Source organism: Ornithorhynchus anatinus, chromosome 6 (assembly GCF_004115215.2).
Source record: "Ornithorhynchus anatinus isolate Pmale09 chromosome 6, mOrnAna1.pri.v4, whole genome shotgun sequence".
In the NCBI taxonomy this organism is placed as follows: domain Eukaryota; kingdom Metazoa; phylum Chordata; class Mammalia; order Monotremata; family Ornithorhynchidae; genus Ornithorhynchus; species Ornithorhynchus anatinus.
The window spans coordinates 46,184,955-46,198,836 of NC_041733.1; the positions used below are offsets into that span (position 1 = coordinate 46,184,955).

At 57.6% G+C, this 13,882-nt stretch overlaps 1 protein-coding gene across 1 annotated transcript in view; it reads right to left on the reverse strand.

Annotated features, from left to right (window-relative positions):
- Positions 1–13,882, reverse strand: part of OPHN1 (oligophrenin 1) — a 52,307-nt gene that overhangs the window by 14,659 nt on the left and 23,766 nt on the right. The window contains exons 5-14 of the mRNA XM_029067860.2: positions 11,616–11,717; positions 11,349–11,459; positions 10,886–10,990; positions 10,126–10,255; positions 9,723–9,823; positions 9,409–9,500; positions 6,807–6,885; positions 1,629–1,662; positions 1,415–1,477; positions 874–948 (exon numbers count right to left, since the gene is read on the reverse strand). Coding sequence (XP_028923693.1) covers positions 874–948; positions 1,415–1,477; positions 1,629–1,662; positions 6,807–6,885; positions 9,409–9,500; positions 9,723–9,823; positions 10,126–10,255; positions 10,886–10,990; positions 11,349–11,459; positions 11,616–11,717 — 892 coding nt within the window. The remainder of the gene's footprint in view (positions 1–873; positions 949–1,414; positions 1,478–1,628; positions 1,663–6,806; positions 6,886–9,408; positions 9,501–9,722; positions 9,824–10,125; positions 10,256–10,885; positions 10,991–11,348; positions 11,460–11,615; positions 11,718–13,882) is intronic.

The window sequence follows — 13,882 nt, forward strand, 5'->3', positions numbered from 1 at the left end:
TCCCCACGGCACCTATGTGTATATCTTCAATTTATTTATTCATCTATTCATCTATTATTCGTCTATTTATCCATCGATTCATCGTCATATGAATGTCTGTCGTCTGCTCTAGACTGTGAGCTCGTTGGGGGCAGGAACGTAAGCCCATCAATGGGCAGGGACGGTCTCTATCTGTTGCCGATTTGTCCATTCCAAGCGCTTAGTGCGGTGCTCTGCACATAGTAAGCGCTCAATAAATACTATTGAATGAATGTGTTTGTTGTTCTACTGTACTCTCCCAAGCACTTAGTACAGTGCTTTGCACCCAGTACGAGTGAGGAGAAGCAGCATGGCCTAGTGACAAGAGCAAGGCTTGGGAGGCAGAGGTCGTGGGTTCTAATCCCGGCTTCGCCACTTGCCTGCTGTGTGACTTGGGGCGAGTCACTTCTCTGGGCCCCAGTGACCTCATCTGTAAAATGGGGATGAAGACTGTGAGCCCTACGTGGGACAACCCGATTACCTTGTGTCTACCCCAGCGCTGAGAACAGTGCTTGGCACCCCCTAAGCGCTTAACGAATACCATAATAATTATTATTAGTAGCGGTAGTAAGTGCTCAGTAAATTTGAATGAATGAATGACTACAGCCTCCCAGGATCGCACATCTCCCGGACCCTCGGGTCTGTGTCCGACCCCCTCACTTTCAGGTCAGTTACAGCCCATGCCCGGCTCCTGCCCCCCGACCCCTCGTCCGGCACCTGGCCACCGGTGCCCGGCTCCATGCCCGGCCCCTAACCCCGGCCCTCAGTGCCCGACCCCCTGCCCCTGGCTTCCAGCGCCAGCCCCCCGCCCCCAGAGCCCGACCCCCCCGCTCGGCCCGCACCCCGGGTGCTCACCGAAGAAAGCGTTGAGCAGCTTCTGCACCTGGAGGTTGCTTCCCACGGTCCTGTAAACGCCCTCCGTCCAGAGCCCTGCACACACACGGTGCACGCACGGTGCACACGCGACAGCAGGGTGAGGATGGTGTGGTCAGACAGCGGGGGTCAGACGGGCGACCTCACCTCGCTTCTCTCCTTCTCCAACCCGGCCCGCACACTCGGTTCTTCTAGTGTTAACCTGCTCTTTTTAATTAATCCCGGTACTTGGTAAGTGCTTGCTATGTGCCGAGCACCTTTCGAAGCGCTGGGGTAGATACGAGGTAATCGGGTTGGACCCAGTCCCCGTCCCCCATGCGACTCACACCGTTAATCCCCGTTTTATAGATGAGGTGGCTGACGCCCAGAGAAGTGACCGAGGTCACACGACGGAGGAGGAGGAGGGATTAGAACCCGGGTCCTTCAGACGCCAGGCCCGGGGTGGGACCGGGGCTGCGAGCGGGGCCGAGGTAGGGTGGCCTGGCGGGCGGGGGGGGACGGGAGGGGGCTAACCGAGTCCTACCTTTGGCTTCCACAGCGTTGATGCACTTGCGGACAAACTTGAAGCCCACGTCGTTCAGCTCCACTGTTGGCGGCAAAGGAGAGGGGGCTCAGTCCAGCCGCCTAGGGCTCACGCAAGCCCGGCCCCGACCCCGACCCCGACCCCGGCCCGGGCCCCTCCGGGGTCCACAGAGGGGCGGACGGTGGAGGCGGGGGCAGGAACGGCGGTAACTCACTCTCTTCCCTCTTCGTTATGGGGCTGTGGTAAATCTGCAACAGAAGAAGAGCAAACCATCAGTCGGGCCCGGCTCCGGCCGCGCCGGGGCGGGACTCGGGAGGAGGACGGCCGGGCGCGGCTCTCCAGACGCGGGCAGGAGTCAGGTGTCCCTGATCCCGGCCCCGGCTGGAGGAGGGGGAGCGGAGGGCTTCTCTCCTCCCTCAGGAAACCTTCCATCTGAGCCCGGAGGGGCCACTGGCCCGCTTTGGTCCTGACCAGTCCGCTTTCCCACTGCTCCTTGCCCAGGGTTTCTGCCGTTTCCGACTTCCACGGATAAAAGCACGTATTCCCGGGGAGAGAGGAGGGGACTCTGTGGCTTTGGGGTGAGGGGGTGATCGGGGCCCCTTCCCCCAACCCAGGGTGGGACGAACTTCCACGGGGGGTCCCCGCCAGCCGTGGCCCCCCAACCCCCGGAGCCGTCGGCGGTGGCTCGGTGTCTCCACCCGGAGCGCCCCGGGAGGCGGGATCGGAGCTGGCGGAAGGCTGAGGTCCAGAGAAAGTAATTATGGTATTTGCTACGCGCTTACTACGTGCCGGGCACTGTAGTGGATGGAGGAGAGGGGCTTCCGGGCCTCGGGGGTCCACGCCACGGGACCCGCGGCCCCCACATCCCAGCTGGCTGGACTCCTGGCCTCGCCCAGCCAGGCTCTGAGGCCCGAGGGTTTCCCGACAAGGCCGAAGAGACCCCAGATGGCATCCTTGGAAGCCTCTTTGTCCTCTCTCTAGCGCTCAGTACAGCGCTCTGCTCTTTCCCAGGTCTCGGGTGAGCGCTCCGTACGCAGGGAGCGCTCAACTGATACGACTGCTTGACAGTTGGCAGGTGGGGCCCGGGGCTGGGGTGTAATAATAATAATAATATTGGTATTTGTGAAGCGCTTACTGTGTGTCACTGTGCCGGAGATTAATGTTAGGAAGACTATGAGGAGGCTGGAAAAAGTCATGAAATGGGCAGGTGTCTCGAAAAAACAGATCGTCCACTCTTTGGTTATTTCCAGGACGGGGAAAAACCAGGATAGAGGGAACATCGATTCTTCGGAAATGCGGTGTCGGAGAAGGTTTTTGCAAATACGCGGACTGCCCGAAAGACAGACAGAGGGATTTTAGAGCTAAATTAAACCAGAGTGGTCTCTGGAAAGCCAAATGACTCGACTTGGATTAGAATATTTTGGACGCATAATGAGGAGGACTGATTCTCTGGAGAAGGCACTAATGCTAGGAAAAGTCCAGGGAAAAGGTGGAAGAGGCGGATAGATGGATAGAGACCGAAACGATAACGGAAGAGCCCTTAGGAAAGTTGTGGATTATGGCAGAGGACGGGACGTTCTGGAATAACTACATCCATGGAGTCGCTACAAGTCGGTAAATGGTGGTATTTGTTAGGCGCTTACTATGTGCAAAGCACTGTTCTAAGCGCTGGGGGGATACAAGGTGATCAGGTTGTCCCATGTGGGGCTCCCACTTTTAACCCCCATTTTCCGGATAAGGTCACTGAGGCCCAGAGAAGTTAAGTGACTGGCCCAAAGTCACACAGCTGGCAAGCGGCGGAGCCGGGATTCGAATCCATGACCCCTGACACCCAAGCCCGGGCTCTTTCCACCGAGCCGCGCTGCTTTATGAATCGGAGAGGACTCGACGGCACTGAATAGAGAAGCAGCGTGGCTCAGTGGAAAGAGCCCGGGCTTGGGAGTCAGAGGTCCTGGGTTCGACCTGTCAGCTGTGTGGCTGTGGGCAAGTCACTTCACTTCTCTGTGCCTCAGCTCCCTCATCTGTATAATGGGGATGAAGACTGTGAGCCTCATGTGGGACGACCTGATGGCCCCGTATCTACCCCAGTGCTTAGAAAGTGCTCTGCACGTAGTAAGCGCTTAACAAATACCAACATTATTATTACTTAATAACAATAACGTGCCAAGCACTGTTCCAAGTGCTGGGGTAGATACAAGGTGATCAGTTTGTCCCACATGGGGCTCACGGGCTTCGTCCCCATTTTACTGCCGGCCTCTGAAGCCGCGCCCGGGACAACCGGGCCGGGGGACGCGAGGGGAGGGAATTGGGGAGCAGGGAACGCGTCTACCGACTCTTTATCTGTATTTTTCCAAGCTCTCAGTACAGTGCTCTGCACCCAGTAAGCACGATTGAGTGAATAAATGAATAAAAATCCCCCCGAGCGCTCAGGACAGTGCTCCATAGGCGCTCAATAAATAGAGAAGCGGTGTGGCTCAGTGGAAAGAGCCCGGGCTCGGGAGTCGGAGATTGAGGGTTCTAATCCCGGCTCCGCCGCTTATCAGCCGGGTGACCTTGGGCAAGTCACTTCGCTTCTCTGTGCCTCGGTTCCCTCATCCGTAAAAATGGGGATTAAGTCTGCGAGCCTCACGTGGGACAACGGGATGACCCTGTATCCCCCCAGCGCTTAGAACGGTGCTTGGCACATAGAGAAGCAGCGCGGCTCAGTGGAAAGAGCCCGGGTTTGGGAACCAGAGGACGTGGGTTCTAATCCCGGCTCCGCCGCTTGCCTGCTGTGTGACTTTGGGCAAGTCATTTCACTTCTCTGTGCCTCAGTTACCTCATCTGTAAAATGGGGATTAAAAGTATGAGCCCCACGTGGGACAACCTGATGACCTCGTAATCAGCGCTCAGAACAGTGCTTGGCACATAGTAAGCGCTTAATAAATACCGTGATTATTATTATGACTATTAAAATGGGGGTTAAGTCTGCGAGCCCCACGTGGGACAACGGGATGACCCCGTGTCTCCCCCAGTGCTTAGAACAGTGCTTGGCACATAGAGAAGCAGAATGGCTTAGCGGAAAGAGCCCGGGCTTGGGAGTCCGAGGTCGTGGGTTCTAATCCCGGCCCCACCGCTTATCAGCCGTGTGACTTTGGGCCAGTCACTTCGCTTCTCTGTGCCTCGGTTCCCTCATCGGCAAAATGGGGATTAAGTCTGTGAGCCCCACGTGGGACAACGGGATGACCCTGTATCTCCCCGGCGCTTAGAACAGTGCCTGGCACATAGTGGGCACTTAACAAACACCATCATTAATGGGGAATAACCAGGACTGCCTGATTCCTTCTTTCATTCATTCATTCAATCGTATTTATTGAGCTCTGACTCTGTGCAGAGCACCGTGATAGAGAAGCAGCGTGGCTCAGTGGAAAGAGCGTGGGCTTTGGAGTCAGAGGTCATGAGTTCGAATCCCAGCTCTGCCACTTGTCAGCTGTGTGACTGTGGGCAAGTCACTTAACTTCTCGTGCCTCAGTTCCCTCATTGTAAAATGGGGATTAAGACTGTGAGCCCCACGGGGGGCAACCTGATTCCCCTGTGTCTACCCCAGCGCTTAGAACAGTGCTCGGCACATAGTAAGCGCTTAACAAATACCAACATTATTATTATTATTATTATTAAGCGCTTGGAATGGACAATTCGGCAACGGAGAGCGACGATCCCCGCCCAGTGACGGGCTCACGGTGTGGCTTAGTGGAAAGAGCCCGGGCTTGGGAGTCAGAGGTCATGGGTTCGAATTCCGACCCTGCCACTTGCCAACTGTGTGACTTTGGGTCAGTCACTTTTAACCTCTCTGGGCCTCAGTTCCCTCCTCTGTAAAACGGGGATTAAAACTGTGAGCCCCACGTGGGACAACCTGATCACCTTGTATCCCCCCCAGCGCTTAGAACAGTGCTTTGCACATAGTAAGCGCTTAACAAATACCACCGTTATTATTAAATGGGGGAGAACAGAATCAAGGGGATGTGCCCCTGTTCAGTACAGTCTCTTGCCCTGCTGTCCGCCTCCCCCCGCGAGCCCGTTGTTGGGCAGGGATTGCCTCTGTTGCCCAATTGGCCATTCCAAGTGCCCAGTGCTCAGCCCACAGGAAGCGCTCAATAAATATTACCCTATTACCCCATAATGGGGTGTACACAGGGAGGCACCGTGTCTCAGTTGAAAGAGCCCGGGCTTGGGAGTCAGAGGTCATGGGTTCGAATCCCAGCTCTGCCACTTGTCAGCTGTGCGACTGTGGGCGAATCACTTCACTTCTCTCTGCCTCAGTTACCTCATCTGTAAAATGGGGGATTAAGGCTGTGAGCCTCACGTGGGACAACCTGATTACCCTTTATCTCCCCCAGCACTTAGAACAGTGCTCTGCACATAGTAAGCGCTTAACAAACACCAACATTATTATTATTATTACATCCCCTTGATTCTATTTATGGTGATGGTGTTGTCTTGTTTTTGTCCGTCTGTCTACCCTGATTAGACTATGAGTACGTCAATGGGCAGGGATGAGCTCTGTTGCCAAACTGACTATTCCGAGCGCTGAGTCCAGTGCTCTGCACATAGTAAGCGCTCAGTAAATACTATTACATCCCCTTGATTCTATGTATGGTGATGATGATGTCTTGTTTTTGTCTGTCTCCCCCGATTAGACCGCGAGCCCATCATTGGGCAGGGATGGTCTCCATCTGTTGCCGAATTGTCCATTCCGAGCACTTAGTCCACTGTTCTGCACATAGGAAGCGCTCAATAAATATGATTGAGTGAATGAATGAGTGAATGAATGAATGAATGAGTGAGCAAATGAATGAATGAGTGAATGAATGACTGAGTGAATGAGTGAGTGAGTAGTGAATGACTGAGTGAATGACTGAGTGAATGAGTGAATGAGTGAGTGAGTAGTGAATGACTGAGTGAATGAATGAGTGAATGAATGAATGAGTGAATGAATGAATGAGTGAGTGAATGAAAGAATAAATGAGGAATGAGTGAGTGAATGAATGAATGAATGAGTGTATGAGTGAGTGAGTGAATGACTGAGGGAATGAGTGAGTGAATGAGTGAATAAATGAGTGAGGAATGAATGAGTGAATGAATGAGTGAGGAATGAATGAGTGAACTAATGACTGAGTGAATGAATGAATAAATGAGTGAATGAATGAATGAGTGAGTGAATCACTGAGTGAATAAATGAGTGAGGAATGAATGAGTGAATGAATGAATGAGTGAATGAAAGATAAATGAGTGAGGAATGAATGAGTGAATGAATGAATGAATGAGTGAGTGAGTGAGTGAATGAAGGAGCATCCGGTGGCTAGGGCCGTCAGTGGGGGCGCGGTCCGCCAGGGGGCGCGCTCGGCCAACCTACCGGCTCCTTGCCGTCCATGGCCTCCATCCACAGGCGCCGATTGGCCTCCGACAGCGCCTGCAGCGTCAGCGTGCCCGGCCTGCGCGTGCGCGGGGAGGGAGGGAAGGGCGTGATGACGTCACCGTCCCGCGCATGCGCCCCCGGGGACCAGTTGGCCAAACCCGACCTGGCCTGGGCCATGGCCCCCTCCCCCCCCCACTGGCCTCGCCCCAGTGCTTCTATCAGTGCTTCGCACCCCCCCCCCGCCTAAAATCCACCCTCTCCTCGTCAAACTGCCCCCACCTTAACAGTAATACTAGAGAAGCCGCATGGCTGGGTGGAAAGGGCATGGGCTTGGGAGTCAGAGGTCATGGGTTCGAATCCCTGCTCGGCCACCTGGCAGCTGGGGGACTGTGGGCGACTCACTTCGCTTCTCTGGGCCTCAGTGGCCTCATCTGGAAAATGGGGATTCCCTGGGAGCCTCCCGTGGGGCAACCCGATGACCCTGGATCTCCCCCAGCGCTTAGAGCGGTGCTCGGCCCATAGTGAGCGCCCCACAGATACCACCATCATTAATAATAATAATAATAATAATGTTGGTATCTGTTAAGCGCTTACTATGGGCCGAGCACCGCTCTAAGCGCTGGGGGTGGTAATAGTAATAATGGTGGTATCTGTTAAGCGCTTACTATGTGCAAAGCACTGCTCCGATCGCTGGGGGGATACAGGGTGATCAGATTGTCCCACATAATAATAATGATGGCATTTGTTAAGCGCTTACTAGGTACAAAGCACGGTTCTAAGCGCTGGGGAGGATACAGGGTGTTCAGGTTGTCCCATGTGGGGCTCACAGTCTTAATGCCCATTTTACAGATGAGGTAACTGAGGCCCAGAGAAGTGAAGCGACTTGCCCAAAGTCACACAGCTGACAAGCAGCTGAGCTGGGATTTGAACCCATGACCTCTGACTCCCCAGCCCGGGCTCTTCCCACTGAGCCACCCTGCTTCTCTATGGGGCTCGCGGTTTAAATCCCCATTTTCCAGATGAGGTAACTGAGTCCCAGTGAAGTGACTTGCCCACTGTCACCCAGCTGACAAGTGGCAGAGTGGGGATTCGAACCCCTGACCTCTGACTCCCAAGCCCGGGCTCTTTCCACTGAGCCACGCTGCTTCTCGAGATCCAAGGTCATCGGGTTGTCCCACGTGGGGCTCACAGTCTTCGGCCCCATTTTCCAGAGGCGGTCACTGGGGCCCAGAGAGGTGGAGCGACTGGCCCAAAGTCACCCAGCTGGTAAGTGGCGGAGCCGGGATTAGAACCCACGACCTTTTGACTCCCAACCCCGGGCGCTTTCCATTAAGTCACGCTGCTTCTCAATCCAATCAAATTAATCCCTCTGGACCTCAGCGGCCTCCTCTGTCACACGGGGGATAAGATTCATTCATTCAGTTGTATTTATGGAGCGCTTACTGTGTGCAGAGCACTGTACTAAGCGCTTGGAATGGACAAAAGATACCTACTCGCCCTCTTTCTTAGACCGGGAGCCCCCTGAGGGACAAGGGCTGTTTCTGATCTGATCCAACTGTAACTACCCCTTGGGAGTTACCATAGGACTTGGCTTGGGAGTCAGAGTTCATGGGTTCGAATCCCGACTCTGCCACTCGTCAGCTGTGTGACTGTGGGCAAGTCACTTCACTTCTCTGGGCCTCAGTTCCCTCATCTGTAAAATGGGGATTAACTGTGAGTCTCACGTGGGACAACCTGATTCCCCTGTGTCCACCCCGGCGCTTAGAACAGTGCTCGGCACATAGTGAGCGCTTAACAAATGCCAGCGTTATTATTACCCCAACACTGAGCGCAGTGCTCGGCACACAGTAAGGGCTTACGGCATGCCACAGGGCAGAATACCTGTGGGCACCTGTGGGCGTGCCAGGTCCTGGCGCTGGTCTCTGTGGGCACGGCGGGACCCTCCCCTTAATATTGACCAGGCCATAGTTCGAGAAGCAGCGTGGCTCAGTGGCAGGAGCCGGGCTTGGGGGTCAGAGGTCATGGGTTCGAATCCCGGCTCTGCCCCTTGGCAGCTGTGGGACTGTGGGCGAGTCACCTCACTTCTCTGGGCCTCAGTGATCTCATCTGTCAAACGGGGATGAAGACTGGGAGCCTCCCGTGGGACAACCGGATGACCCCGTATCTCCCCCAGCGCTTAGAACAGTGCTCTGCACGTAGTAAGCGCTTAGATACCAACATTAATTAATAGCTGGGAGCTGCGGGATCATGGTTGGGCCCAGGGGGCAGCTGGGGGCTGTAGCCCTGGCCCCAGGGAGCTGGGGGGGGGACCGTAGCCCAGGCCTGAAGGATTTGGGGGGCGGCTATAGGGTAGGCGATGGAGAAGGGGGAGCTTCAGGCCGGGCCCAGGGAGCCGGGGGCTGTGGGGCGAGCCTGGGGGAGCTGGGGGCCGAAGCCCAGGCCTGGGGCAGCTGGGGGGGGCTATAACCTGGGCCCGGGGCAGCGGGGGGGACGTAGCCCAGGGCCGGGGAGCCGGAGGGGGCCGTGAGCTGGGTCCAGGGGAACCGGAGGCCGGGGGCCGGGGGGCTACAGTCGGCCCCGGGGTCCTCCCGCCACCCACCTCTCGCTGGTCTCTATGTCGAAGCAGAAGCGCTTGTCGATGGACTCCGTCTTCCTCCTCACACAGTGGGTCAGCGTGAGGTCCGAGGAGCCCTGGGGGGGCGGCCGGAGGGGTGAGGGTGAAGGCGGGGCGCCCGGTCGCCCCAGCCGTGACTCCACAGGGTCCGGGGGCGGCGGGAGTGACCCCTCCTCCCCGCCACTGGGTCACCCTGTGGGATCTGGAACGCCCCGGCCGCCACCACCTCACGGGGGAGAGGGGCAGGGGAAAGTGGGGGGCGCTGGAGGGGGAAGGGTTGGGGGCGAGGGCGAGCTTGCCTGTTTCGCCCCAGGCTTCTGCTCCATGGGCGTCATGGTCAGCGTCCTGGTCTCCTTCTTGTATCGGCAGTAGTGCTTCACCCAAGAGATGCCCAGCGCCCCTGGGCAGGGGGAGAGGTGTGGGTCCGGCTGCCCGCTCCCAACACCTGGGCAGAAGCCCCCCGCCGGGGCAAGGGGAGCCTGGGGGGAGAGCCGGCAGGGCGGGGGGCGGGACCCTGGCCGGGGGGAGGGGTCCAAACCGACCCTTCCGTACCGCTCCTCTCCGACCCGCTAAGCGTTAGCCCCGAGGTTAGTTCGGGTCAGCCCCTGGGGCTGGCATCCGCCTCGGGACTAGTGTCAGCCACTGGGGCTAATGCCCCTGGGTCTGTCACCCCCCCCCCCGAGTGGCCGGGGAATTGCTCACATTTCTCCTGAGAGTACAGGTAGCCTTCGATGGTGGGCTGGCCGGGCAGCTTGCAGGTCTGAGGGGTTTCCTTCATCCTTTCCTTCAGGTCTTCCATCTCCTCGCGGGTGCTCAGGAAGTGATTTCTCGTCTGCCAACGGACCGCTGGACGTAAGGGCCCCCGGAGACCAGGTCCGCCCCCCGGGGCGGCAGAAGCGGGGACGGGATGAAGGAGGACGGAATCGGGGGCCCACGGACGCGGCCCGGGAGCTGCCGGAAGAGTGAGGAGCCGCCAACCCCCTTGTCGGCGGGCGCCGTACCTACGAACTCCACTGCCCGGTAAGTCAAGGAACGCGACCGAACGAATGAATTGGACCCTCCCGAGCGCTCAGCCCAGTGCTCTGCACGCAGTAGGAGTGTCAGCTCCTCGAGGCCGGGGGTCGGGCTCGCAGACCCCGGCGTTGTCTCGAAGCGTTCGGTCCAGTGCTCTGCACCGGGTAGACCGTCGGCTCCTCCAAGGCGGGGATCGTGTCTACTAGCTCTTGTGTCCTCTCCCAAGTGTTTAGCACGGCGCTCTGCCCTCATTACGTACTCAGTCCGTACTACGCTCAACTGCCTGGAAGGGCCGGGGAAATGCTTAGAGGCTGAAACGCTTAGGGCCTGTGCCCGGGCTATTAGTGTGTGGAGACGGGGTGACGCGGTGCCGTGGAGGGAAGCCCTGGTCCTCCCGCCCCGGCCGCTACCCCCCCGGGTCCCGGGGCGGCGGGGCCCGCTGACGCACGTTCTGCAGGCTGATCTGCAGCTGCTGCTTGTAGGGGAGGAAATCCTGAGTGAGCTCGACGGTCAGGTTGTTGGAGATGAAGAGGCTGTGCAGGAAGGCCAGGACCTGACGGCGGGCGCGGACGGACGGCGGGCACGGGGAGGGCCGAGGGCGTGGAGAGAAGGGCGGACGGAGGAGAGGCGTTTAGGCTGCGGCGGGGGGACGTTCGCCAGAGCCCCAACGGCTGCTCTGGAGCGGTCAGCAGCCGGACACCGGGTCCACAAGGCCGCCGGGGGGGGGGGGGGGGGCCCGCCGGGCGCACAGAGGGAGGGGAGGCTCGGACTCGCCCCCGTCCCCGGCTCAAGCCCCCAAGGAAAGAGGGAGTCGACTCCCTGTCATGAGGGGGTCCCGTCCTGGTTCCCCTCCTCCTCCTCCCCCCCTCGGGATTTGGGCCTCCTCCTCCGGTCGGCCGGAGACCACCCACCGGCTCCACCACGTTGAACTTCTTGGACTCCTGGACCTCCTGGATCTGGTGTACGTAGTCCAGGGAGGACTCGAAAAAGCTGCGCCTCTCCTTGTCCACTTGCAGGTCAGCCTGGGGGGCGCGGAACGGATCCCGGGGCCGCCGGCGGTCAGGGGCGGAGGATGGAGCCCGGCCTGAGGCCGGATGGACAAGATTCCCGCCCCCCGTCCCGCGGGAGAACCGTCCCGCCCCCCCCACCCAGAGGGTCCCGGGGGGCGGCCGTCAGACCTCTTGCAACTGGGATTCCTTCTTCTTGGACGAGAGGTGCAGGTGCCGGTCCAGCAGCGAGTAAAACCTCTCGCCGTCCTTCTCAAATTTCTTCTTGCGTTCCTAGCCGGCGGCGGAGAGGGGCCGGGAATCAGCCTCTGACCTCTAGGCCTCTGCTCTAACCACTGTCCATGCTGCTTCCCACCCTGTTCCTTCCAGAAGCTAAGCCGTGGGGTGACTGGCAACGCTTAAGGGGGACGGATTCAAGGACACAGGCGAAGTAGTTCGGCTTAGCGGACAGGCCGCAGGTCTGGGAGTCAGAAGGTCGCGGGTTCTAACCCCGGCTCCGCCAACCCGTCTGCTGTGCCACCTCGGGCCCGTCGCTTCTCTGTGCCTCATCTGTAACGTGGGGATAAGCGCTTACTATGTACCAGGTTTACTAAGTGCTGGGGTGGATCCAAGCAAATCAGGTTAGACCTGTCCCGCGTGGGGCTCACAGGCTCAGTCCCCATTTGACAGATGAGGGAACTGAGGCCCAAAGAATAATGATAATAATGTTGGTGTCTGTTAAGCGCTTACTACGTGCCGAGCGCCGTTCTAAGCGCCGGGGGAGATCCGGGGTCATCGGGTCGTCCCACGTGAGGCTCACGGTTCATCCCCATTTTCCAGATGAGGGAACCGAGGCCCAGAGAAGTGAAGCGACTGGCCCACGGTCACCCAGCTGACGAGTGGCAGAGCCGGGAGTCGAACCCATGACCTCTGACTCCGAAGCCCAGGCTCTTTCCACTGGGATTAAGAGCGTGAGCCCCGTGTCGGACGGCCACCGTATCTACTGACTCGTATCTACCCCGGTGCTTAGAACAGTGCTCGGCACAGAGTGAGAGCCTAAAAATACCACCGTCTTCAGCGTCATCATCAGGTCTCCCAGCGCCACTGGACTCTCCCAAGTGCTCCACACAGTGCTCTGCACACAAAAGGCCGACAGCTCCTTGAGGGCAGTATCTACGTGGCCTTGTGGAAAGTAGGTGAGTCAGGGGGCCTGGGTTCTAATCCCCCCTCCACCATGTACCTGCTGTGTGCTTTGGGCAAGGCACTTCACTCCTTTGTGCCTCAGTTTCCTCATCTGGAAAATGGGGATTCGATCCCTGTTCGCCCTCTCAGTCTGCGAGCCCCACGGGGGACCTGATTATCTCGTCTCGACCCCAGCGCTTAGTACAGTGCTTAGCATGTAATAATAATGACGGTACTTGTTAAGCCCTTATTATGTGCCAAGCCCTGTTCTAAACGTTGGGGTGGGTACAAGTGAATCAGGTTGGACTCAGTCCCTGTCCCTCATGGGGCTCACACTCTTCATCCCCATTTTACAGAGGAGGGAACTGAGGCCCTAAAATAATAATGATGATGATGATGATGGTATCTGTTAAGCTCTTACTATGTGCCAAACACTGTTCTAAGCGCTGGGAAGGATACAAGATAATCAGGTTGTCCCGCGTGGGGCTCACAGTCTTCATCCCCATTTTCCAGATGAGGGAACTGAGGCCCAGAGAGTAATAATAATGTTGGTACTTGTTAAGTGCTTACTGTGTGCCAAGTACTGTTCTAAGCGTTGGGGTGGATACAAATTAATTAGGTTGGACACAGTCCCTGTCCCACATGGGGCTCACACTCTTAATCCCCATCTTCCAGATGAGGAAACTGAGGGATAGAGAATAATAATAATAATAATGGTACTTGTTAAGCGCTTACTATGTGCCAAGCACCGTTCTAAGCGCCAGGATAGGTACAAGATAATCAGATTGTCCCACGTGGGGCTCACAGACTTCATCCCCATATGACAGAGGAGGTAACTGAGGCACCGAGAAGCGGCTCGCCCGAGGTCCCACGGCGGACAAGTGGCAGAGCCAGATTCGAACTCTGGTCCTTCTGACTCCCAGGCCCGGGCTCTACCCACTAGGCCACGCCGCTTCCCGTGATCCCTGGCTGCTGCAGCTGTTCAGGGATGGAGAAGCGGCAGCTGCTATAGCTAAAAATGAAGAGGAGGCCAAGGGGGAGCTGAGAGGGAAGGGAAGGGCTGGGGGGTCTCGGGGCGGGGGGCGTCACTCACATAGTTAGGCCATTTGTTAAGCGCTTACCAAAGGTCAAGCCCAGTACTAAGCGCCGAGGTAGATCCCAGATCATCAGGTTGGAATCGGTTGGGGCTCAGTCTAAACTGGGGGGGGGGGGGGGGAGGATGACCCCCATTTTACAGAGGAGGAAACTGAGGCGCAGAGAAGCACGGTAACTCGCCC